Genomic DNA, 25,956 nt, shown 5'->3' with positions numbered 1-25,956 from the left:
TAGAGTTCTCCAACATCATAAGAAACTTAGTATTTCCAGATCTGTAAATTTCTTCTGGCTTGTTGCTGCAAACAAAGTCTGCACACACTGTTTCCCTTTACTGGAGTTTATCAGAATTGGTTTCCATCTGGATAACACAATAATTAGTTACTTTTCTGGTTCATAAATGAGTGAGGTGTGTTATCTAATGCTCCATTAACACACCCAACAGAGGAGCAAGTAAAGCACTGGGTCCGAGTATGGCCTTGCTTACATCTAAACTCCATTAAAATAGATGTCAGCATTAGCAATCAGAACCAGGCTGCTTATTGAGATACAAACCACCCCAAAAATCTCATCCCAGCAGAGAGACACACATCCTTGGCTGGAACGCACAGGAGAAAGGAAGACTTATTTGAACACGTAATACTTTCTACTTTAAATATGCAGTGTAAATAATACTTCAGAAAGTCACATAGGTTTGGAATTAATTTAATCAGAAGAGAACTCTTGTTTCCTGAAAAAAAAAAAAAAAACCCAAACATTTCAGAATTCTTGCTTCTCTAAATGAAGCAGCCAAGGCAACAGCAGAACTGTTCAGTACTCTGGTAGGTAAAATCACCTCTGGATAAATTAAAAAAGAAAAACAACTGACTTGAAGTACACAAAACAATATCCAATTTCCTTCTAAAACCAGGCACAGTTGATTGCATAATGTAATGTTTACTCTGAAAATGAGTAAAGGATGTAGGTGGTAAGTCATGGAAAAATCTTAACTGAAAAATGCAATGCTTACTTCACTGGACATTTTATGACAGCACTATGTGCCTCAGTTAAAGATTAAGGTTCTTACAGCGAGCTCCATCTATTAAGCTAGAACACTTGTAAAATGACTTGGGAACAAAGGGGTTTTAAACAAAGAATACTGTATATAAAATCCCTGATCATAAATATTAAAGCTGTATCTGGTACTGAACAGCCACACACAATGAAAACTTTGTTTCCAATTTAAACTTCTATACAGACGAACGATAATACTTCACTTTCCACCGTTTAGATCTCATTCGGAAAAAAAAGTACATTATCATTAAAAATAAGGATGATGCTACATACAGTATGACACACAGACTCATGTCTATGTTGGAAAATCCAATCCCTAAGAAAGACAGGGCCTGCTTCGTCTCTTTAAGGTCAGTCGCTTCAACTGCGCTTTTACCACTATCTTTGACAGGTCCGTGATTTGCTACTAGCTTATCTAATGCCTTCGATTCGGAATCTAGTATCTTCTCTTTATCCTGGATCTTATTTTCTCTGTTTCCACTCGGTTTCTTCAGTAGGCTTTTGTCCTTCAGCTCCCTCGTATCGCCCTGTTCGGTTTCACTGGAGTCAGTCTGGCTTTCAGTGTATTTATATAGAATATTTTCACCGTTATAGTGATACTTCATGAACTGTAGAACTCGGGCTTCATTCCAGCTGTGTAATCCTTTAATTTCTTCATGACATGCAGGACAAATGTCTGGAGTCGGCCACTGAACTTTGGGAAATTTTGGATCTTCAGTCAAATCACCTAATTGGGAGGAGAAAAAAATAAATATCAGAAGTCAATAAACTCAGAGAGCTGAACCATCAGAGATTTCACTGGAAACCGCAGAGAGCATTTTCCACTTATAAATAGAGGCTGGCAAAAAAAAAGCCCACAGCACAATAATGTTTGTATTAAGCAGAAGACAATCATGAACAGATTTGGAAATCCATAAATTTCCTTATGGATGCATCAGTCATGTTCGGAAGTATTGCTTCCTCTTTCGAAAGACAAACGCTAGATCATAATTATTTTCCTTTTCTCTCAGTAAAAGCTGTAGTGTTCAAATTCTAATACAACAAGATGCTACAATTGCTATGTTTTCAGAAGGCATGAAAACACCACCATCTGGGCCTTTCAGGGGTTAACTTGAATTATGGTTCAAAACAAACTGCTCTTTTGCACTCAATACTCTTTAATCCTGAAGCCTGGTTTGCAGCAAGCAGCCCCAAGGCCAAAGAGTTGCAGATATTTTCATGTTTCTATATTGTGAACCATTCCATCCATAGCTTGCTTTTCCATAGCTTGCCTTATGGCAAAATATTTCCAGTACTTTAAAAACCGTTACCATATTTAAGATGTGTTTTTCAGCTTGCTTTTTAGCATTTAAACATATTAGTATCTTGAACTGGATCTAATTTTAGCATTCCAGTTGCTCATAGCTGTGACCACTCTGTCTCGACGGTGAAGAGCTGAATGCTGTAGCTAGTGGTACACTTTGCTCTAAAAAAATAACATTTTAAAACGTGGCTGGAGAGAATTCTTAGAACAAAAATCTCTACGTGGTAAAAAAGCTAATTTATTCAGCTGATTGTTATTAGTACACTAATACTTAAAATATTTCAGAAATAAATATAGATTCTCACTTTATTATTATTTTTATCCTTTTTAAAGGCAGGAAACTTTCCCATGATTTTGAGCAAAATACTTTTTAGGGATTCAAAGGATGATTAAAAATATTTGTCTCCTCGATATTTACAAGTCAGAGCACAAGTCTGCGTCTCAGATATCTCAACAATTACTCAGTAAACAATTTGTTTCAGTAGAGTAAGTAGAAACAAAACATTTTATGGTAAGATTACAAATAGAAACGTACATTCTAAAGCAACAGGAAAGAATTATTAAGGGCAGAGCTACGTACAACAGTCTCAGGACTCACACTTGAAGGCTGTGCCAAGGTGTTTTCATTGACCTGTCAAACACCATTCGTGTTGAAAGCAGCATATATTACCAGAAATACAGATGCAGCTTTTAAGGATTAAAATAAGTCACTGTCCCAAAGAGAAATTTTACTGAACTTAAAAAGCGTAATTTAACATTATTATTTATTCCAGTATGTTTATACTTCTTACTAAAAGGGTATTTTAGCCGGCTGTTGCATCATCTAAATCAATATCCATGCGAGTTTTTCAATAACTTAATGTTCTAAATAAGTATATTGCTCCACTGCTTAGTGACTTAAAGTCACCAGGACTACCTTTTTGTGTGTCCAACCAGGCAATAGTAACAAATATTAAGGGATGTTTTTATTTAATACCTCTTCATTTACTTTTTCCTCCTTGGAGAAAGGAGACAAACTGTTTATACTCACAACAGTATTTAATACTTCATAAATCTTGGGAATTCAGCATAACCATAATATAAACACAATATAGCATATTTAAATTGTAACTAATGCTACATTACACAGATCCATAACAGCAGACAGGGATTAAGAGCAAAGAGAAACCAATTTTCTTTAGTGCTTTAGTTACTTGATATCCCCATAACAGAACGGATTAAATACAACCAGTATTTTAACGGTACTTTTAGTCTAACTGAAAACATAGCAATCTAGTGGGGGAACAGATTTTCTTCATACAGTAATTTTATTTTATTCAGTTGCTGATCTGCTAATAGTTTAGGCTCTTTTATCCTGAGAAAGTCTCCTGTTCAATTATCATCATTTTTTATACAGCATCTCTCCAGAACAAAATGAAGACAGGTTTTAACATCTATTTAAACTGCTACAGAAAGAAATTTAATTATGTTTCATCCACCACTAAGTAGCTGAACTGTATTGCTCCTTTTTGAAAAGGCTTTGATTTGTACTCCTCAAAAAGATTCTCTCACCAAGCAACAAGTGAAATCTTGGAAGAAACAGTATCTTTGAGAATGATGAAGTTTTTTTTCATTACACATCATAAGAGATAACTCTGTTACTGGAGGAGAGCGTCTCTCAAGTGTCTATTTCTCACTCACGCAAAGGTTTTAGAGTTATAGATGATTGGGATGCTCTAGGTTTTGCTTTATATACAAGTACCTTCTCCAGCACACCACTGTAATTGTGGAGTTACTCTTTTGAAGTCAGTATTTAATAAAGGACCATCACAAGCTGGAACAACAGTTCCTGTTGTTTTAAACTCATGTTACAGAGCCTAATTTGCATTTCTCCTTGTTCAAATGTAAACCCTGTTGTACAACACGCCATAGCCTTGTCTTTCAGACACAGCTACCTTTGGTGGGTTTTCCTAAGCCAGGTCTTCCATACCTGCGAGCCTGTTATTCACTACGTTGTGCTTCTCCCAGAGCCAGAGAACAGCCTGGTCAAAGGTTTTCACAGAATCCATGGACTCTTTAGCCATTTCTTCAAAATGCTGAGCACAAGCCTTGCATCCAAAAAAGTGGTGAATGTATCTTCGCATGATCTGAAGCACTGTTTGAGGATTGTCTTCAATACCTAGGAAAACAAATGATAGATAGCACCATCTGGACAAACACAGCTTCAACACGGGCACTTCAACGCACATAAAAGTGAACTGTGGGCAAAGAAAAGGAAATGCTGCTCCCTTCTTGTCCCATGCAAATTTACACCTCCACTTGAGATATAAGAAACTAGCCACTTCTATAATTTAAAGATATCCACAGGACATGTGCCATCACTCAGAGCCTATACCTCAGTAAGTCACAAAGATACCAGAGGAATTAAAAGCTTCACGCAGTTTTTAGAAGAAATACCACCCCCCAACAAAATACCTATTTGATATCGTCACTAATTAGTTGAGGTGAGACATTTATTTATTCATTGCCAAATAATTTGGTTTCAAATCATAGATGTAGAGTTTAAGGTGATCTCAAACAGTATATTGCAAAACATACTGTTTTGAAGGGTTGTCTGGGATATCAGACGCAACTACAAGGGAATTATTTCAAACACACTAAGGTTCAAACAATGCTAGGTAAGCGATAGTGTTATTAAAAATGCAAAGTAGCTGTTTATAGCAATACATACTAACGTACCTGTCTTCAAAGTTACCCTGAACAGTGCCTTAAAATAAGAGTTGAAGGCCAAGTGTTCTTTACAGTGAAATTTCTCCTTTCAAAGAGTATCTTACAATTTGAGGGGGGAACAAACCTAGCTAAATGAAAATCAGACATTCAAATTTTTTCAGAAGCCCATTATGAGAGTACATTTTGAAATTGTTAAAATACGAAGTCCCACACTGCCTGTATTTCACACAATTCCTCCAGATGCCCAGACTTTCTCCGTTATCTTGCCCAATAATTAAATGAATATATATGTTTCGCATTCACCATTACATTTAGGTTCAGACGCTAAGTTCTGGTGACCTTGCTAGTAAAAAACCAACAAGAGTCAAAACGCCTCTAATAAGTACTTCACAAGGTGCCTGTGATACCTGTTTGTTACTGCATAACTGAGGTATTACAGAATACCAGAATCTCGTTACAGTTATTAATGCCACGGCTTTTTTGGCAGGCACTGAATGCATACACATAATAGCTACTGAGCAACATCGGAACTTCCGAGAGTAACTCAGGAACTCCTCCTAAAATACAAACACATTATTCTTCCTGTAACATTCAACTTTTACACTAAGGATAGTGAAAAATAATAATAATAATAATAATAATAAAAAAAAAAAATCATTCTTTTATTCAGAAGCAAGCTATGGTCTTTATAGATTGAAAACTTTGTCCTGGGCCCTTACTGCGACAGCAGGTAGTCCCTACATCTGTAAGCAGCTTGAAAACCTGATATAATTCCTTAGAATCCTAACGGTTTCATCTCTGTCTCAGATTTCCTGATTCATGCTTAATTGACCTAGTAAATTATGCCCAAATGTACTTACAAATGTACTATATGTTATCACAAACACACTCTTGTCAAATGAAACACATTTTACGATGCAGATTGATCAAATTACCGACTCCTGTAGTTGAATACCTCTACCACCAGTAATTTACAACACGGGTTTTGTAGGTTCTGTAGTAAAGGGTTATGGTGCTTTGCTCAATGTCCTGTTCTGGTAGTGAATAACAAGCAGTTTGGTAGGACATATGCCCTCTGTACGTGCATTGTTTTTTTGGGGAAAAAAACCCCAAACCTCAACAAAACCTATTCAAAACTATCATGGTACTTAATTGCTATGTGTATGAGAAATGCATGAAGATTGTCATAAAAACCTTGATTTAGAACAACAACATTATATTCTTAAACATAGCAAGAAATTTAGAGACAAAAAGAAATCATAAAAAGCAAACAATCTCTACTCAGACATTCAATATCTGTGATTGAACAGGCTTGTATAAATAAAAGCTATGAGATTAAAGCAGATTAAATTACAGTATTAAAAGAAAGGCTGAAAATAATTTTGGAAAGTTGAAACGAATTTCAGGCAAAACAGTTTTAGCATGTATACTAAAATATGTGTTTAGAAAAAAACACAACAAACACAACAAAAGTGACTACTTGCAAACAACCTCTTTATGGAGGAAGTGAGATTCATACATAAATTTAATTATATCTGTTCTCCTGTGTAATGCTACGCTCTTGAAAATTCATTTTGTGGGGAAGTCTTTCAAATTCAGCACAGACTAAAAATAATTCATATAATTAAAAAAAAAAATCCTCAAGCCTGTCTTATTCACACCAACAGATCCTATTACCTAAACCCAGATTTCATATAATTAAGCATCCTCAGGACTAGATTTCTATGATGATTTTATACAGCCTCTGATGCGAGCAGTCCTGTTCAGGCTTCCTTTGGATTCCCTTATGCTGATCCCACTGCAGGTTCAAATTACACCATTCAACATTAAAACATGTCAAATATAAACCAATAAAAACATTATATCAAGAAAGCCACAGCAAGTTCACATCGACTGCCAGCCTCTGCAAGTAGAGGAAACTATCAAGAAAAATACAGCTGCTTTAAAAAGAAAACAAACAATTGCAAAATGGCTCATTTTGTTTGTTTTTCTTTTATCAGCCCAGAGATGAATCTTCTATTAACATCTGCCATGTATCATCGTGTAATCCTCCTTTTCTCTTTCCTCCCAAACTACTGCAATTCAGGGTAACCCTAATCTTTAAAGTGGACAAGAACCATAAAACCCTACCTGTGGTGGGAAGGATTAGGGAGTACATCATGCTTTTTAGTAGATGGGATTTAAACAAGCAATAAGGAGAGGAAAACCTCCCAAGACATAATCCGACAGTCTCAGACTGACCCAATTCTTTCGCCGTAAGAAGTGATCATCACATATTTGTCCCGATTTAAATCGATGGTTAAGTGTGCCAAAGAGTTTTCAGGTTCTACAATGTATTTTTAACTTCAGACTGACTAGAGCTCACGCCTGAAACATGGGACCAATTTAAGATGCAATTTTGTATAGCTAAATATTAAGAACATTTTTACTTTTAGTTAAAACAGTTTTGGAAACAGGGACAAAAGGGGAAATTTAACTTATGCACGATGCCGTTGAACAGCTAATAAATCATCCAGTTCAAAAAACCCCAAACTCACCACACAGAGCACAGTACTAAATTAAAGGGATTCAAGGTACTGTCCCATGAATAACAAGCAAAATAAGCCAAAACAAAGAGAGAAACAAAAATCAACAACAGGATTATTAGCTTTCAGAAAAGAAAAAATCCCTATTCTGCAGGAGATTCAATATTAAGAATTGAGATATTTCCACTGTGATTGCAAGTAACACTGGACAAATGTGTGTATCCATAATTTGAAATAATCAAATAACTGATTTTTTTTAACACACAGTCAGCAATGGACAAATTGCAAATTTCTGAGTTTTATGATCTAGTAACATTCTATTCTTATATTCCTTGGAAAAGACATTAAAAAAGGCTTGAAGTGAAAACTAAATAGAACTATAAGCACCGTCCTGGCAAGAATAAAAACATATGAAGTCCAGTATTTTAGCATTAGTAATTCCATTGTGTAAAGAAAACAGATTATATATCCAACACATTTCTTAAATAGGAATCATCACCAGAATATAAACACGCAGCTTCACAAGATGCTGCAAGTCTAAAAACAAGCAATTTTACAGACTGCTTGCAAATTAGCGTATCACTACACAGATTAACAGGCAGTAGGTACATTCAGCTGAAAAAAACCCCGAGTCATAACATTCAGTATTTAAGAAATAAAATTACAGGATTGGCTAATGGATGTACAGCTTTTATAGCTACTAAACTGCACACTTATATTTCATTCTTCTCAAATTAACTGTGCAACCTGAACAATCTTCACCCTCTTTAGGTAGTTCAGAATTTCTTTGCTTGAAATACTCTCCTTTTTCTGCTTTATTGCTCCCACCTTTAAGGCCACACACTTTATTTACCACATTTCTAAGCAAGGACAAATGGGCAGGCTTTCTTTCAAAGCCTTCCCGCTGCAGTAAAGCTACGCTCTGACCCCTGCTGGTACCAACCTGAAAGCTGAGCCTCGAACGCCACTGTCTGCTACCAATTATTAGTGGAGTATTTACACACACAAAATAATTCCTCTAATCCATTACTTTTTCTATTGCACGGCAGAAGTGCTTCACGTATTTGTTTCGCCCTGCAAGAGTCTCACGTAACTGCTGCTTACCTGTATTTATCAAAGCTTTTGGTCGCAGCGCAGCTTGAACAGTTAGGGTGTGAAACAGCTTCCAGAGGGCACAGGTATAACCTCTCAGCTCCGGTCTGCTGCCCTGACATCCGACCCACTGAACTTTCTTAGTGAGAAATATCCCAGAAATCTGGAAGAAAAAAAAAAAAAAAAAGTAGTATTTCAGATATACGTGGCTCTAGAACCTGATCCTACCTTGAAATTGAGGTGATCCAAGGATAAAGAATAGTAAATGACTCTCTGCACTTGTTGCAAATGAATTCACGCTTAGGGCAAACACATTTTAAACTCATAACAATCCTTAAGTCTAAGATACTCTGATGGACCATACAAAATTCATCCCTCTTGCAAACATATTACATGATACACAACGTACAGTCACTGATAAAAGAGTATTTTGGGAAACTCTTCAGGAATAACGCCCATTTCAATGGGTAAACTTCCCATCGCTTAAACTCTGACCTTCAAGAGAATCCTGCAGGCACAGCAAGCAAAGGCAACTCAGCAATATCTGCTGGGAACCTTGCGTCATTTGAAGGTGACGTTAGGGAACTCGTGTTTCCATGTATCTTAGCAGTTGCTTGCTCATTATAAAACTGAGACAGGATTGTGTATTTCAATTCTCTCATTTCAATTCCTTCATGTGGATTTTTTGTTCTGGTGATGATTTCACCTCATTTTCATTTTAACCTTCTTATAACTCCATTATGACTGAGGGACTATCAGTAAGTGATGTCTTAGATTTATATAGAATCTTATCCTTTACTAATGCTGTATTTTATGCTGGAAACTACTAACAGCTTACCCGCATTTTGTTGTTGACCAGATCTAGGATAGCATCATAAGGGATTTTGTCTAATGGAAGGCTCACCAGCCACTCTTGCAAGGTCTCTAACAACTTTACCACAGGCTGACGGCCAGGAAAAAGCTGAGGAAAAAAAAAAAATAAGAAGAAAATACCCATATTTTAAAGCACAAACCTCATTAGCAGCAACACACTTTTATCTTTACCTAAATGTGTTTTTCCTGTCTTTAAAAAGCTTCAGATTTTCTTTTGTTATGATGAAATTAATTACTTGTTTTGCTTTCCATAAAAAGCCATCTCACATTAACTTCTGCTTACAAAATTTACCAAGTTGCATGCCCAAAATGTTAACCAGTAAAATGAAGCTACTCAACAGCAGGCAGAAATGCGACAGAACAACTTTTGGCAGGTTACGTAGAATTTTGCATTCAGGTAATTCAGCTCAGAAAGGAGCATAACACCTAAGCGAATCAGAGGGGCCGAAATCCCTCTCACTTTTAGAAGGTTAACGACAAAAATTAGTTTTTACAAAATATTGGTTCAGGTTTCCGTAAATGTAGATGATGGTTATCTAGAAGAGCATTTTCAGACGTGTGACAGTGATTTCCAAAGTGATTTGGAAATAGTGACTTCCTTAACTTGCAACTTAAAGAAGTCAGAGTCTGGCAGATGAGCATGAGGAACTGTAAATCAGAGGTAATGCCATTATTTCACACTAGAAATGGTATCTTGCTCTAGTGATGGTTGTAATTACTATAGAATTAAGTAGAGTATGTGTACTATCCTTTAAGTACCCTTCCAGAGGGAGCAGTATTTCAACAGATGGGGAAATAAAGTCCCTGTATCTGCTACATTAAACACATAAAGCAATTTATGATAGTACATGCTATACATATGCTGGTCATTCTGCAGCCGTTGTCCAACTATCGATAGTATCTCTAATTCATACACCGCTTCCTTGATACCATGCAAATCTAATAAGCAGGAACTCCCTTTTGCTAATTGTCTATATTGTATCTAGCACAAGGGGCTGTGTGCATTGTTTGGGTCCAAAGACAACTCTTAAATAGCCTGTAAAAAACAAGCACACCTCTGAACTACTGACTGCATATAATAATTACATATACTCCTGTAGGAGCCCCAGGATATCATGCATTACGATCCAAAAGGCAACAGCATCTCAGGTAGGTATCTGTCTCATTGAAGATTCAAAAAACAATGGACTTCTGCACTGATTGCCAAAAAAAAATCTAATTCTACAACAATGAAAATTCCCCTAGTAGGGAACCAGAAATCTCTGTGACTTGGGATTTATCATCGCTATAAACGCTGTTACACAGGAGGACAGTATAAAAAGTGTCCCAAAGGAAAGACCTGAGACTCATGAACGAGAACTCCGAGGGAAGTGGTATACGACAAGAGAATGCAAATAGAGGAGAGCAGCCCCCACGTGTGCAGTGGCAGCCTGGAGATGAGCATGCAACTAAAAAAAGAGAGCATTCCCCATTTATGCACTAATAGCTGGGGAAGCAAATGACATCAGCTGGCCAGGAGCCATCAGGAAGCCCAGAGGATGTTTTAGGGATAATATGATGGAAAGATTACCACTACACTTTCTTAAAGAAATGAGGCCAGCTAGAGATTTCTGACCTCTGATGGCTGCAGGGGGCAGGGGGACAAGAAACAGTCTGTCTGATTTTCAGATAAATCCAGATATTTGGAAATAGTTCATATAGGCCTTATTATTCCCTTAAATAGCTATTGATTCACTTTAAAATAAAAGTGTTAACTGCTCAGTAAGCAAATCTATAGAGACATTGGTTACTTCAGCAGGCTGATGTTATAAAGTTAAATTATTTCTTTTTTTTTTTTAGGTCATATCACATTATTTTACATACATTGCCCCTTCACTCCAATGTAATATGTAAGCATCCTTATTTTTGAAATGCTCAGTTATATTCAATACCTCAACTATTTTTAAATACCAAAATTAAATGCAATACCTCAATTATATTCAAAATTTAGACAGAAGTTACTAATATCTCTAAACAGAACACCATTTGTCAAGTACACATTAACGAAATCCAAAAGTCAAGAATGAAAAACAAAGGTTTTTTTAATCCCACTCAGTTACAATAGCTACTTATCCTGAAAATCTGATAAATGGACTATATTTACAGTGTTTGTTCAATATGGTGCAAAGTACTTAAGCTTTATTTAATTTCAAGCCCTCTAAGATTAAATTAAAATGCATTTCAGCCCTGTAAGTGTGTCAGAACGGCATACAATAACTCAAAAATAACATTTAAAGAAACCCACAAAACTATTTTTTTAAGCCAGTGAGGAAGCATATATTTGAACATTCTGAAAGACATTTTGAGAGACTTATGTCACATAATAAATTTTATGTTAGAGCCACTTTATTCTTACAAATAATCAAAGACTAGAAGAGTATACCTTGGCAGAGACGGTAACAAAATCCTTGAAGGTCTTGAGCTCAGCTCCCTCAAGTGTCTTGTGCGTCGCAAGCTCTACCCTGAGCAGGTAATGCAATCCCGACTCAAGGTCAGCCATGTACAGCTTAGATCTGAAACACACATATATAATGTTATAAAGTGGCAGGTTTCTTTCGCTCATTTTCTCACCAGTCATGAAGGTAAAATTGATATATAGTAGGTGTCATTAAAACCTCAACATTTGCCACTCCACAGTGATTGCAGTCTGTCCTACACCAGTAAGGGAAGACACAGCAGCTACTCCGGGTGCTGGGTATGGTGAATGTCAAGTTCAATGAGTTTCACCATACTCTCCAAAAAGAGTAATTTTATGTCATTTTGTTCAGAGTTTAGACAAATGAAGCATAACCACACACAAGAACTATTTTATATTTGACTAAACGTTTTGCCTCCCAGCCAGCTTTACCTTGTAATGAAATTATAACCCTGACATTGTCAACAAGGAAATAGCTCATGTAAAGAAATTACAGCTTCTCTCCAGGATTGACCACAAAGAGAAAATTACAGGCTATGAAAAAAGGGAGACTTTTGTTGAACAAAAGTAGATTATACACAGAGCAGAAGTGCAAACAAGACTAAAAAAGGTCAACGCTGGAAAGGACCGAATCCAGAAATCCTCTTGCAGATGCAGCAGTTTTACAGTAGGTTCTTTGCACACAAGTTTAACAGTTAATTTTAATCACAGCAGCTCTTAAAGCAGAATTAGGTGCCTTATGACAGGTACAAGTGAAATACATAAAACAAATCAAAGATTTTAAGAGTTCCTTCTCACAACCAAGTATCTCCATAACATCAAAAAACATTTTACAAAGTACAAATGCATCAGGTAAACCATCCTACAAACTTCAGACAGTATGACACAGAGCAACGTAAGTGAACAAACAGAAGTTCACATAGTTAATAGAGTTAACACTTCTTGTAAGAGTTCAGCATCAGTATTATTTCTAAAACAAATAGAATTAAAAGAACAATCATTCTAGAAACTGGCTGGCCCCACCTCCTACATAAAACACAGGAAATAACATAGTAAAATGCAGAATAATCTATTTTCTTAACAACTCAAACTACAGACTTATCCTGAAATTATCTCCTTAATAGCGTACTCACTTAAATTTTAAAAACCAGCAAAATTCTGCTTCAAGTTTCTTAAATGAAGAGACATCCATATGAATGCATGAGGTTCTCCCAAAGGATCCTATTTAGAAGCCACTTGGACTGGAGATTCACATCACCAAGATTTTATCTTGCTGGAAAGCAGCTCAATTTAACTAAGTTGTTTTGATAACAGAATGTTTCATATGAAATATTTTATAATAGTCATTGAAAGGAGATGACACTAATAGTGTCTAGGGAAGGAAAATAAGTACAAAATGAAAGCACTCAGTCCTACATCTTTTCCATCTAAAGATGCTGAGGGATTATCTCTCTGCAAAGCCTTTGCATCCTTCTCTCAAACAAAGAGGGAAAGAGGGTGAAGATAAACCTTACCGGATTTTGTATGATAAACATCTTTTACAGTGACTTTAGTATTTTCTATTACACTTGCATTTGACAAGCACTTTTTAGTGGGTGCTGCTTCACTATTAGACATACAGAGAATTCTCTTTTTCTACAGAAATGTCATAGCTTATTATTTTACTATTTGTTTTTTCAGGGACATCAATTGCTTGCTGAAGTTTTCCAACAATTCAAATCAGTGACCTATACAGTTCAGGTAATAGGTGCTGAGTCCTTGGCATTTTTAAGTCAATGAAGTATTAAGCAATACTTTTGGAGAAAAACATTCCTTGCTGCTAAACAAGGAATGCTTACTGCTAAAAACCAAATACTGGCAGTCCTCAGTAATTTCACCTCTGAATTGTTTTTGAAACACTGCTCATGATCGTAAAGAAGTTGTAATCTTGATGCTGGAACTGAAATAATTTTTAAGTGTTACCTGAATATACTGAGAAATGGACAAATTTGAACCAACAGCTTCGATGCCATAATTTCTCCAGTATTAAGCACAAATGCCTTTAATTTTACTCGGCAGAAGAATGCAGATCATTCAGTAGTGACCAAACTATTCAACTCAAGGTGCATGACATGTAATAGAATTTTGAACTGCACTAGGTTTTGATAATAAATTACAGCACAGCTTCCCACATGGCAAGAAAAAACTGCAAGCAAATTTTAATAACCAAGCATTGATCTGAAAATCAAGGGCGTCACTTACTTATCAAACTCTTTCCACACTTTGGTTTCTGTACTCTCCTCTTTGTTTTCTGGAACAGGGAGCTGAAGTGGCAAAAGAAGCTTTTTTCTTACGCCTGGCAGTGACTTTAAATATGAAGAAAAGAAAGACCGTAGAGGCTTCAAACTGCATATAAACGGACAAAGTAAAGATTACATTTAATCTCAGACTGAATGAATATCCAAAGCAAATTAGTATATTTATAAAATTAGATATTCACTTTGTTTCACAGTCCTAGTGCAACATGTTCTGCTTTGATACAAAATGAAATAATGTTCAATTTAGGAATCGTAGTAACAATTATTTGGATTAGTAGTTGGAAATTCCATTCAAAATAAGAACACATCATGTTCATCAAAATGTCAGTTCGCCTACACAGGCAATGTTCATGTGGAACAACTATTTTGACTTAGAAGCAAGTTGTTTTTTTTTTTTTAAGAACTTTGATGCTTCATTATTTTTTTTCCACTTTTATTCCAAAGCGTTTTCCTTTCAGAAGGATCAGAGTAATAAGTTAAAGCTATAAATAAGAAAAAGTGGAAAGCAAAAGTAATACTAGGCCTCTTATCATAAAATAGAGGCAACAGTATTAAACGGCTCATTCAGAACAACCAGCTCATTGCTCCCACCATATCAAACTCCATATAACAAACATTGCATTAGAGCTTTTATTTCCACTCAGAAACACTACTTCAGGTCCTCTACTTCACAAATGAGTTTTGTCACTAGTATAAACTTGTTATTATAGTTAAACATCCCAAGGGTTATAACTAGCCACCACACCATTTTGGCTAATCTTCCCTACTGTCCGATGAAGTTTAACTTGCACTGGCATAACCCACGTCTGTGTATTACAAGCAGTCACAGAGAATAAACGGTAACACCAGATTATTTGCTAATTGCTAGAGAGTGCTCAAGACAAGCAATTTTCAAACAAAGAAACGGAACACACGGCTTCAGTCAGTACAGCGTATTGATTACATGCCAGGACACGATGTCGTTATATATATGCAAAAGAAGGTTATAGAATAATTTACTTTGCGTGAAAGGAAGCTATGGAAACTCTTTTTATAGCTTAAGTGAACCTCCCCATATTCCTCAGACAGATAACTACTTACTTGTTAATTAATCCACGGGACCCATTTGGATGTATCAGATAGCATGAAGGGACTGAGGTAATACCAAGTTTCTCAAGAAAAGGCTTATCAAAATTCAACGCTCTCTTCACAACAATGTTTTCATACTGGATCAGGTCTAAGATAACCTGGGTAATGAAAAGATGACATGAATTATACATTGTTCAAGGAATATCCAATCTTGTAGGACAAGACGTATAAATAGGCGAAGTGCATCATCCTTTAAGGGTATCATTAAGCTGTTCACCAAGGAAGCACATCCACAACTATTTTGTGGACATGAACAATATCAGTTAAAGAAGATTTACCCTTCTCCAGAAATTATTTACTCCTATCTTCCATTTTTTTCTTGGTCTATACTGATCTTTTCCCTTTGAAGTCTGACATCTGAAGAAAACATAAGAATGAATGATAAAGTGTCCTCATAAACCTAAAGTAGCGCAGATGATATTCCAAAGGCACCAACAGGTTTATGTTTCATGTTATATATACACATATATATATATATAAAAAAAAAAATATATATATATATATAAGAGTCTAAAGGCAAATTTCCAGGTAGTGAAGAAACATTTATTTGGTCCCGCTACTTTAGGAAATTCTGATGTCAAAGTCCATGCCTTAGAAAACAGCTAAGGGCTTACAGGAGTTAAGGCTTTGCCTGGCAAACCCTGCCAAACCAAGCTGTGTAGTCTATGGCGCCCCAGCACCCCGCTGGCTGTTCAGCTCTTTTTCTTTACCAATCCCACAGCAGAGACTCCACAGAGGGATAGACTCTCAGGTATCTCAAAAATTCCAGTTCAAAGTCCAGCATTTTAGCTCAAACCAATTGCTGGGCTTTTGCAGTAAAGCAGCTGGGAATGGGCACAAATTTCTTTGCAAGGTGTAAACTTCAGTAAAGGGTGGAGGCGGCAGAAGGTGGTAACATCAGGGAACCTCAGAGATTTGCCAGGACTCAACTATGAAAAGTTCTTTGCCAATTCCGATTCTTCCATTTCTTTTTTCTGTTGTTAGTTTCACAGTTTCAACTGTACTCTTCCCTTTCAGGTGAATATTATCCTTGCTACATTTTCCCCTCACTTTCAGACTTGTAATTTAAGAGACCTTCCTTTCATCAGTGATAAACGCATGACCTTCCTTTCTCCAGCTCTTGTGATTTCTATTAGATTTGTCCCTATTATCTTATACTGTAAACTTGAAAACAATGTTATTTTCTATTTCACTAAGCTATTCTATAAAGCTAAAATACTACATAACATTAGCAAATATTTTCTTCTTCTGAAAGCAGACTCCACTTTCTGTTAATCAGATGACACTCAGTCTTTCCCTATATCAGACGGGTAATCAAATTAAAGCGATTTTGATAAAATGCTGAGGAACTTTATAATCATCACCTTTCTTCTCTTCAGTAATGCCCACTTGTTTCAACACAGCAGCTTCCAGAAAACAAATGTCTGGAAGCAGCCTGCTTCTCCAAGTGATTCTCGCTTTTGGCAGCACACCCTCCTCCTCTTATGCAACTGGGTCATCTCAGCATCAGATCTAATTAGAAACATTTCACAGACACTGGATGTTTCTACACAGATTATGCCTAGATAATTATGCAATTTGTTTTCTTTACTTATCCTAGATCTTGGCAGGAAGAGAAAAGTAACAGTTGTCTAAGCTAACAGCAGGCTCATTAGGTGGTGAAATGATGCCAAACCAAATATTTTATTGGGGGGTGGGGGGGGAAGTAAAAAACCAAAGACTTCCACTTCCTCAGTGCCTCAGAGCTGTGAAAATAATTTTATGCTATCATCCTATTTTAGAACATAATTTCCTAAAACCTGTATGTGAAGAAAGAGAACTAGAAGATTTAGATTATTATAAACAGCTGAAATCACAAAAGATGCCCAGAAAAATGAATATTATGAACAGTTCTCTAGCGGTAACAAAACAATAGTCTGACAATATTTTTGTACTAATCTTGAAAGACAAGAGAATCGTGCTAACAATGAAATTGATAAATTAATCTTCCACTAAAACATGAATAGAAGTTAACATGACATCTCATTCATTTGGAAGCAAGTTCCTTTGTATGACTAAATACATATTCATTATGCCATTCGTAAGTCGTACATTACCTCTCGTCCAACATAGGAGTTATTACTCTCAAACACAATGGCGGTATAATGATGGCTGTTCTTGTCAAAAAGAGAAGTAATCTCGCTGGACCTTTTAGGAAAAGAAAAGTTATTTACCACAGGTAGAATGCAATGCACCCACTGACAGAATTTCCTTTTATGATCTCACAGCAGAACTGATAAAAAGGTCACTTCATCTCTAACAGGACCTTCGACATTTCATTTAATTAACGTAGTTAGCACACACGAACTGTATTTTCAATAAGGAACTTACGAAACTGGATCCAATGGCGGGCAAGCAGGGGGTCTCAACTCTTGGGAATGGTTCTGTAAGAAGTCAATCATCATCTGACGAACTGTTTGCAGCTCTCGATCTGCTCCTGCTGAGTACAGGTTAACAAAAAAAATAAAACACTTCAGTTAACTGAGAAAAAATTACTAACATGCAGTTTTTCATATATTCTCATACTTTCCTGTGTCTGATTTTTGTTTAACATTTAAACTTAAAAAACAGAATACTATTTGGCTGCAGAACAGGGACTAAGGATTTAGTTGTACAATTTCATTTTAACGTTGAAATGAGATCATATTTAAAAGCTGTCATCCCACTCCAAAAAAATCAATAGAATCTCAAGACTTTTCCAAATCTAACCATCTGTCTACCTTGCTGATATTCTCTGCAAACAATGCTTCATTCTAAATCTGTGCTCATTTTCACAATAGTTCGCATGGACAAATTCAGTAGCTTTTTTGCAATAAGTATATTCATCGTGCATTAAAAATGCAAAGGTGTCTCATTCTTACCGAACGGGCCAGGTCAGGTTACAAAGCCTTGTAACAACATGAGGAAGTGCAAGAATATTTTATTTGCTTTAAAATAAATAAATTAAAAAGCAGAAGCTCTCACAAACGTCAAGAAGTAACAGGTACAACTATGGTCTGTCTCTAACACAAAGGGTTAATGGTGCAGGTGGTCTCTCTTCTGACCTCTGGCCTTTTAAATGTTAATCCATTGAAAAAGACAACATTACTTTTGTCCCCAGACAAACCACCTCAAGCTGTGATCCTGTCAGACACAGAGGATAAGCCTGTTTTCAGTTAGCCAACAGCTGAATAGGGGTTATCCCAGTGAGACTCAGGATGCCTGGAAAGTGGCTGACAGATCAAAAAGCACCAGAGTCAGGATTGAGCAAATTGGATCTCATGCTGATGAGGTGTGTGGTGGAAAAAAGGAATTTTAAAAAAATTACCTAGCCATTTGTGAAAATTAAGAACTACATTAAAAAAAAAAAAAATAAAGAACGTGAGTGCTACGTTTTTGAACAAATGTTTTGCCTGTCTGTAATTCTGCCCGACATTCCATTTTCATACAGTACTTGTAATATCACATCTTAAGGAGCTATTTACTGTCCATCCCATCTCTGGCTGTCTAAACTGACTGACAGGCAACAGGATTTTGCTTATTGTGTGACACATTCCTGGCTGATAGGATAACCGCTCTGGGGGTTTCTTACAGCAGGATATTCTTACCTTTGTAATTTTCTCCAGTAGTAAACTGCTTTGTAAATGCTTTGAAGTACTATGCGGGAGAAAAAAAAAAAGTATTATTGCTTTGAAAATAACTCACTGTATCAGACAAAAGCTCAGTTTAGAAACAAAAACGGCTTTCAAGAGTTTTTACTTCTTATGGCTGTAATTACAAAACATTTTTATCTATTTGTTCAAAAGACAGTTTTCCCTCTTAACCTATGAGTTCCAAAGACCTGCTTCTCAACTCTATGGGGGTGGCTCATATGCACCAGTTGAAACTCTGATATACAATAAAGCCAACTTTTAAAGGAAAAATACCGTAATGCGTAATTCAATACTGTATATTGATCCATTACTGCAAACATTAACCCAAGTATGAATTAAATGATTAACAAATCAGTACTAACAACCACGTATATACTTAGAACACTTTTCACATTTTCTCAACTCCCTCCAGTGGTTAAACAGGATATATAATGGAGCCTGTTCGCCTTCTGCTATAAAAAAAATAAAGAGTACATTCCAATTTACACCCAGAACTTTAAAGATTAAAAAAAAACCACCCACAATTGTTCTTTGTAATAGGGTAGAACATCACAAGTTCTACAGTGAAATGTCTCCTGTTCCCTCTCCTGTCACAACAAACACAGTTTATTCAGTCATCTCCATCCATCACATTCTGCTCACACTTACAGTTAATAATGTGATTATACAGATTGACAAAGACGGAGAAGTTAAAAATTGCACTTAGACCTGGAAATGAACAATGGTAGATACTTTTGGCAAACACAAGATCCCTTTTAAAAGCCAGTTTAAGCAAATTACAAAATTAATTAGAAAAATACTGAAGGATCGATCAAGGCTAAATTTTTAATTGGTCACGAAATCAGCTGATTTCATGATGCAATTGAAATGTATGGCTTTTACTTTCACGCACCAAAACTAAAAACACTATTAATAATCATGAACATTTTAATTTGAAAAATATTTATTAAATTGTTATTATCTATCGAATATATTCCAACTAGGTATTATATAAATGTTAACAATATAGCACTTTCTAGAATGGTATCTTCTTTCAATACGAATTTTTCAGATTCAGAACCGAGGAGTGAATTACTGCTATAAATAACTGCATCAGCAAGAAGAACTTGAATTAATCTCTTATCAATCCTGCAACTTTCTCAGCAAAATCAAAGAAAAAGTCCAGCTACAGAACTAGTTGCATGTCACACTCTGCGCAAGCAAGTTTGTTATGGTTTTAGTTACTCTAAAGCATGCATTATTTACCTAAGGCAATATATTACCCTTAGGTAATTATTACACTTACCCTAAAAGTTGGGTAATAGTGAATACCATATTCTTTGCACGTCTCGTAGTTCTCCTCTTCCCCACAATCCAGCACACCAACTCTAATTGCAGATTCCCAGTCTGAAAACAGAGATCTTTCAATTTCCAGCAGAAGCGATCTCAGATCCCAGCTGATGGATTGCCCCGCTGCCCACGGAAGTCAACAGCAGCACTCCCAGAGATTCCAGTGGCATAAAAATCAAGCCCGCAGTCGATTCTCATTTGCTATTCATTTCTATCCTCAAGTGTAATACAACCTACTGATTTTTAAAATAACTAAAACCTCCCTGGTTTTTTGCCTTAGCTGCATCAGTATTTTCAGTACACCTAAATAAAAAAGAATCCTACCACGTGCAATATAGCCGTTCCAGGGATGAAAACATTTTATTGAATCCAGGAAGATGAAATAGGGGCCAACCCAACACTTGCAAGATATCGGAAGGTATTGCCCAGCTGGTATTCCCTAGCTTTTCCCGTTAGCTAAGCTCATGAAGTAAAGCATGCATAATAGATATAACTGAATAAAATTAATCCAACAGTTACTCATCCACATGGCTGTAAATCACAAAACCATCAATTTGATGCATCTTGTATTAGAGCTGTTTTAACAAGGACTCACTATTTACCAAACTTAAATTTTCTCCAGAATTGCACACAACCAAAGACTCATATATTGTCTACTGAAAGTTGCCTCTATCTTTTAGCACTGTTCAGGAATACATTAAATATACCTCAAAAAATATCTGAGTTTTAAGCAGAGTGCTCAATAGGTCACTTTGAACATCACAATAAGTTTCCTTTAAAAATGTTTCATAGCAATAACCACAAGAGTTCAAGTATTTCTATAAATATGCTTATATAACTTCAATAAAAGGTTTCAACTCATTTATTGCTTTTTCCTTCTCATTTTGCTAAGAACTTATCTTTTTGAGCCATGCTCCACTGCAACAATCACTTTAAGGAAGAAATGCTCCCAGAGACTCCTTAGACAGTTACTTTTTAAAGCTAAGCTAAATCCAAACAGCTGTGGGCAGAATTTGAAGGTACAACACAATTCCCAACTATCAATAAAATTTAAAAAGCACTAAAATTAAACTTGCTTTTACAGCAAAGAGCATGAAAGCTTCATCAAGTTCAAGGTGTGATTGACAGCTGCATGCCTAGTTGCTTTTGAAATTTAGTTTGACCTTTATTTGTCTTTGGAGGAGGATGGGGCAGCTGACGGAGAATTTCAGTTGTGCTGAACGGGCACCAGGAGTAACTCCAAGCATGCTAGAGCAGATGGGCATGTATTCACAGGAACACAAAAGATACAACAGTCTATTTCATTAAATAAAATGCAAAATAAATAAATAATATAAAAAAGTTTGGCTTCTGGGTATCTATCTCATTCAACTTTCACCACTCCTCCTCCTTTTTCCACCTGTCTCCATCCTCCTCCACGCAATGAATAGGAGCACTATGAACCTAATGCAAATTGCCTCCTCACAACAATGCAAACCCATCTCCAGATAAATACTTGGGTTAAAGAGCACCAGCTGGGATGTGTGCTGCTTAGCATTTGCTTCTGCTTAAAAAGGACCTTTTCCTTTCTAAAGGATGCCAAAGTTGCTGGCGTGCACAGCCTAGACTGTGTGAGTTTACAGTGGCACCGTAGCCTGGATTGTCGTTGTTTTTTTTAAATGCTGATGAATTTCAAATTAGCATTAGTATTTTTGAAATAGTAACTCGCAAATTATATGAAAGGGGTAGACGAAGTGATATCACATTAACCAACACTATTTCTCTTTACACTAAACAAGTTCCAATGAATGACACGAATGTATGTATTGGACAATCTGGAAAGCTGGCAGGTTGGTTAAACATCCCACTTAAGAAATGCTACGGAATGCCAGCACACCAGTCACCCTGCATTACCAGGAAGACACTTCCTTTCATAAACCTTGTGTATTCCCTCCAGCAGGCAGATGCGATGCTGTGTGTTAACTTCCATTGTGAAGTTTCAGCCAGGGAGACAAGATCACAAGGAACCTCTCTCCCCATCTGCTACTTAAGAGTTACGCATTTTAACACACAAGTTGCTTCCTGAATAATGACAAGGTTTCTGCAGAAACCATTCTTGCAAGATTTGGAAGAACAATTGCTAGATTTGGAACAGTTCCAAATCCAGAGGAGTGGATTGCTTCTGCATATAATTCAAGAGTTGTCGTATATGAGATTTCCAAGGGTTTGTTACTTCTACGCAGAAAATTACTACACATAATGCCAGCCCACAGGCATTTTGGTGGATAAATTCAATCATCTTTTAAGACAGAAAAAGTACAATTAACTATAATGGCCACTTTGGCCACTACTGTAATAAAACTAAATGTGTGATTAGGAATGCAGCAGCAACTACTCTAAGCTTAAAGCCTCTTCTGAGAGGAGAGGGAGTATCAAACTCAAAATGTAAATTACACAAAAGCAATCACTGCTCCTATTTTTCATGAGGATTACCTCCTGCTATGAAGTTTGCAATGATAGTATTGCCAAGATTTAACAAATGAGAACTGAAATAAAAATTAAATATATTACCACAGGCCTTTTATGAACGAAGGAGTTGTGCCAATTTAACTGGACTGTACCAAATTAGCAAATACAGCCACAGTGATCCAGGAGTTCTCTAATGTAGATGAGTCTGCACCCTCAAAGATAGCTGTAATATCCTAGCAGATGAGTAAACATTTTTGAAAAATGAAAGCTGAGACAGCCTAAGTGGACAAAACATTTTGGGGTTATTTTTGGATGAAGCTACCGATGAAAAGCGTGACTGTTCTCAGTCTCCTACTAAAATCCATTCACGCCAACTTTAAAACAGAAACATTTTGCTGACAAATAACACCAGAAGCCAATTGCATTTGCTGGTAGTGCCAATGTCCACAAACATAAAAATCCACTTTTTAAGCATAAGTCTTCATAAAAACTCAATGGATTAAGGAGTAGATAGGCCTTTAACTGGTTAGAGTAATACAAGTGCATAATGTCATTTGGAGTTATCATGACTGCAGGTGAGAATAAAAAAAGTAACGTTTGAAGAAGTCATTACAAGTTACAAAAAATATTGCCTCCAAAGGTCTCATGCTGCTGTAGTGATACATAAACACACCCCTGTCTTATTTTGACAAAAGCTCTGGTCGGTTGAAGCTCTTCATGATCTTCACTGCAGTGTTCAAAACGCTGCCTCGTTCTTACTTTTCTTCACAAAAAGAAGGAAATTAATACTATTCTGACCACAAGCAAATCAAATGAGAAGATGAAAATGTTACACAAACTTATGCAAAGAAAACAGAAAAAAGCTACTGCTTTTATCAACAAAACCACCATGCAAACAAGGAACATTTGAAGCGCTCTGAAACCATTACTGCTCTGTGTTTCTCGGTTTCAGAGTTTCTGCTCCTCAGTCAGCAATCCTCACCACGTGATGAGTTTGTCAGGGCCTATTTTTGGGTAGGCCTCCATTTCCATGTATCTACAACCACGTACACCTAATACTGCACCTACATTTCATGTTAATCGCCAACACTTTTCACATGCAAGGATGCCAGAGAAAAGCCAGAGCTCTTCACTCCCTCTCAAATTGAAACCATAGGGAAGCATTTGAACTGCTGTCTCCATCCAAAAGAATGGAATGAACGTCAAAAGATAAATTAAGAGCAGTTTAACAGCTTTTAACACCGCTATATTAAGCATAACGTTTCCTTCAAATTTGATCTCAGGTCTTTGCCCCACCAAAGACATTGACCTGGGGGGCCTGTTTGTTTCCTTACCTTAGATCTACAAATAGAGTAAAACACTTCAGCACCTGCAAAAAAAACTGAGCAGACTAAGACACAGCAATGAAAGTCTCCCTCAATATAAAGCATGGAGGCCATAACTTCTTTTTAAGTCGCTATTTGATAAATCTGAAAATCTGACTCTCGCTTAGTTTTATTTTTTATTATTTCCTGGCAGTTGTTTTCCTGGTCCATTCATGCTACATTGAATTCGCAAGATATAAAGCAAACACGTGCACGGCCTCTACAGTACCACAATATTTATTTTTCATTTAGCCTCTAAAACAGGTTGGTCTCTTTACAAAACATTCAGAAGATAACGATCCTGCCTCAAGGAGTTCAGTCTAACCATACCTCCTGTGCCCTAGTGCATCCCCTTGCACGCACAGAGCGCAAATCTGCACCTGGATCGCTGCGTGTGAGGGTATTTTATCCCTGGATTTCCGTGAAACGTTTGATTTTGGAGACTTGCTACTCTCACCCATGCCTCGCTTTGCCCTGTGGGCCATTCCGTGGCCATGCCCGCCACCGGAGAAGCGAGAAGAGAGGAGACCCACCAAGCATAGCCCACGCATGTCAAGGCCCCACCAAGCCCACGGGTGACACCGCCAGCCGGCACCCCGCTGTCCCCCACGCGTGCCGAGGCCTCACCACAGCCCAGCGCCCCACGAGTGACCGCACACGCCGAGACCCCGCTGCGGCCCACAGGGGCGCCCCGGTCCCGGCACCGGGGACTGACCGGCGGCGGCCCGGAGAGAGGCCGCGGGGACTGCGGGTCAGGCCGGAGGCAGCCTGGCCCTTCGTCGAGCAGAGCTGTGGAGAGCCGGGCGGCAACAGCAGCCGCTCCCCGGGTGCGGGGGACCCGGTGAGAACCCGCGGCGGAGGGGGCGGAGGGGGCGGCGGCGCCTCACCTTTAACGTCCCCCGCCAGGGCCCGCCAGGTGGGGGCGAAGGCGATGCAGTGGCCGCAGGACGAGCTGTAGAACTGCACCACCCAGGCGGCCGAGGAGTTGAGCAGCGCCTGCCGCACCGAGCCGGCCGCCAGCACGGTCAGCGGGTCCTCCCCGGCCCGGTAGAGCCGTGCCGCCGCCGCCGCCAGCAGCAGGGCCAGCAGCACCAGCGGCCCGCTGCCGCCCGCCGCCGCCATGTTGGGACGCCAGCGGCGCGCGGCGAGGGGCGGGGCGGGGCGGCGCCATAGCAACGCGCCGGCCCTGGAGACGCGGCCTAGTGCGGCCCGTCCCGCCCGGGCGGCCGGAGAGAGAGGGCCGACCCCGGGTCACCTCTGAGGGAAGCGAGGTCCCGCCTTCCAAAGATAAACGATGAGGCGCTGCCCGCTGTCCCCAACGCCACACCGGCCATAGGCGGCGACACTGCCTTTCCCCCGGCTGGAGACGCACCTGTTGGCAGCCGCCCCCCAGGAACCGCCGGCCGCCATGGCCTCACCCCCCGGCCCAGGGCGAGGGAGGTGGAAGGGTCGCTCCCTCCTTCCCCCTTCGTTACCCAAGTGCGTTATCAAACCCTGGTGATAGGGTCACACCGCCGGCAAATCCTTTGCCGCTCTGTTCAGAGCCACGGTTCCCTCAGAGAGACTAAGGAAAAAAAGTAAGACTACTGAGGCTAAAACCATAGCTTGGTGGCTAATTTTGTGGAGCAATCTGATATAGAAACAGAAGTTTCAACTTCATGACCCTTCTCACTGAGAAGAAATTAAAATAGCCTGGCCTTTGGGTCAAAACTGTTTCATCCCAAAGTACATCACTCGGCAGGAAAGAGCCATTTCTCCTCAAAACTGAAGATGCAATAACAGGCTGCAGGCAGGATGCTGTGAATTCTGAAGAGGATGTTAGAAACTCTGTCCTTTTAGTAAATTCACTTTGATTGCACGCTGCTAACGGATTTTAGCATCTTTTATAGCTCTAGCCACAACATGAAAGTCTCCTTTCATTTGTAAATACAGGCTGAAGAATT

At 38.1% G+C, this 25,956-nt stretch overlaps 1 protein-coding gene across 1 annotated transcript; it reads right to left on the bottom strand.

Annotated features, from left to right (window-relative positions):
- Positions 1–456: 456 nt before the first annotated feature.
- QSOX2 (quiescin sulfhydryl oxidase 2) lies at positions 457–25,150 on the bottom strand. The gene is made up of 12 exons (XM_074161192.1): positions 24,901–25,150; positions 20,158–20,258; positions 18,828–18,876; positions 17,572–17,680; positions 17,298–17,388; positions 15,154–15,299; positions 14,018–14,161; positions 11,744–11,873; positions 9,287–9,409; positions 8,461–8,611; positions 4,092–4,280; positions 457–1,546 (listed from the first exon to the last, which is right to left on the bottom strand). The coding sequence occupies exons 1-12, from the start codon at positions 25,133–25,135 to the stop codon at positions 996–998; spliced, it is 2,019 nt and encodes a 672-aa protein (XP_074017293.1). The 5' UTR covers positions 25,136–25,150; the 3' UTR covers positions 457–995.
- Between the last annotated feature and the right edge of the window lie 806 nt (positions 25,151–25,956).

The sequence above is a fragment of the Numenius arquata genome, chromosome 19 (genome assembly GCF_964106895.1).
Source record: "Numenius arquata chromosome 19, bNumArq3.hap1.1, whole genome shotgun sequence".
Taxonomy (NCBI): Eukaryota; Metazoa; Chordata; class Aves; order Charadriiformes; family Scolopacidae; genus Numenius; species Numenius arquata.
This window is presented reverse-complemented; position numbering and strand designations above follow the sequence as displayed.

What these genes read in the sequence shown, in the direction of transcription:
- QSOX2 (XM_074161192.1), bottom strand. Translation starts at nt 25,135, where the DNA reads ATGGCGGCGGCGGGCGGCAGCGGGCCGCTGGTGCTGCTGGCCCTGCTG. An exon ending in TGGTCAACAACAAAATGCGG is followed by an intron (nt 8,612 to 9,286) that starts GTAAGCTGTTAG and finishes TTTTTCTTCCAG; the next exon opens with ATTTCTGGGATATTTCTCAC. An exon ending in AAAAGCTTTGATAAATACAG is followed by an intron (nt 4,281 to 8,460) that starts GTAAGCAGCAGT and finishes TTGTTTTCCTAG; the next exon opens with GTATTGAAGACAATCCTCAA.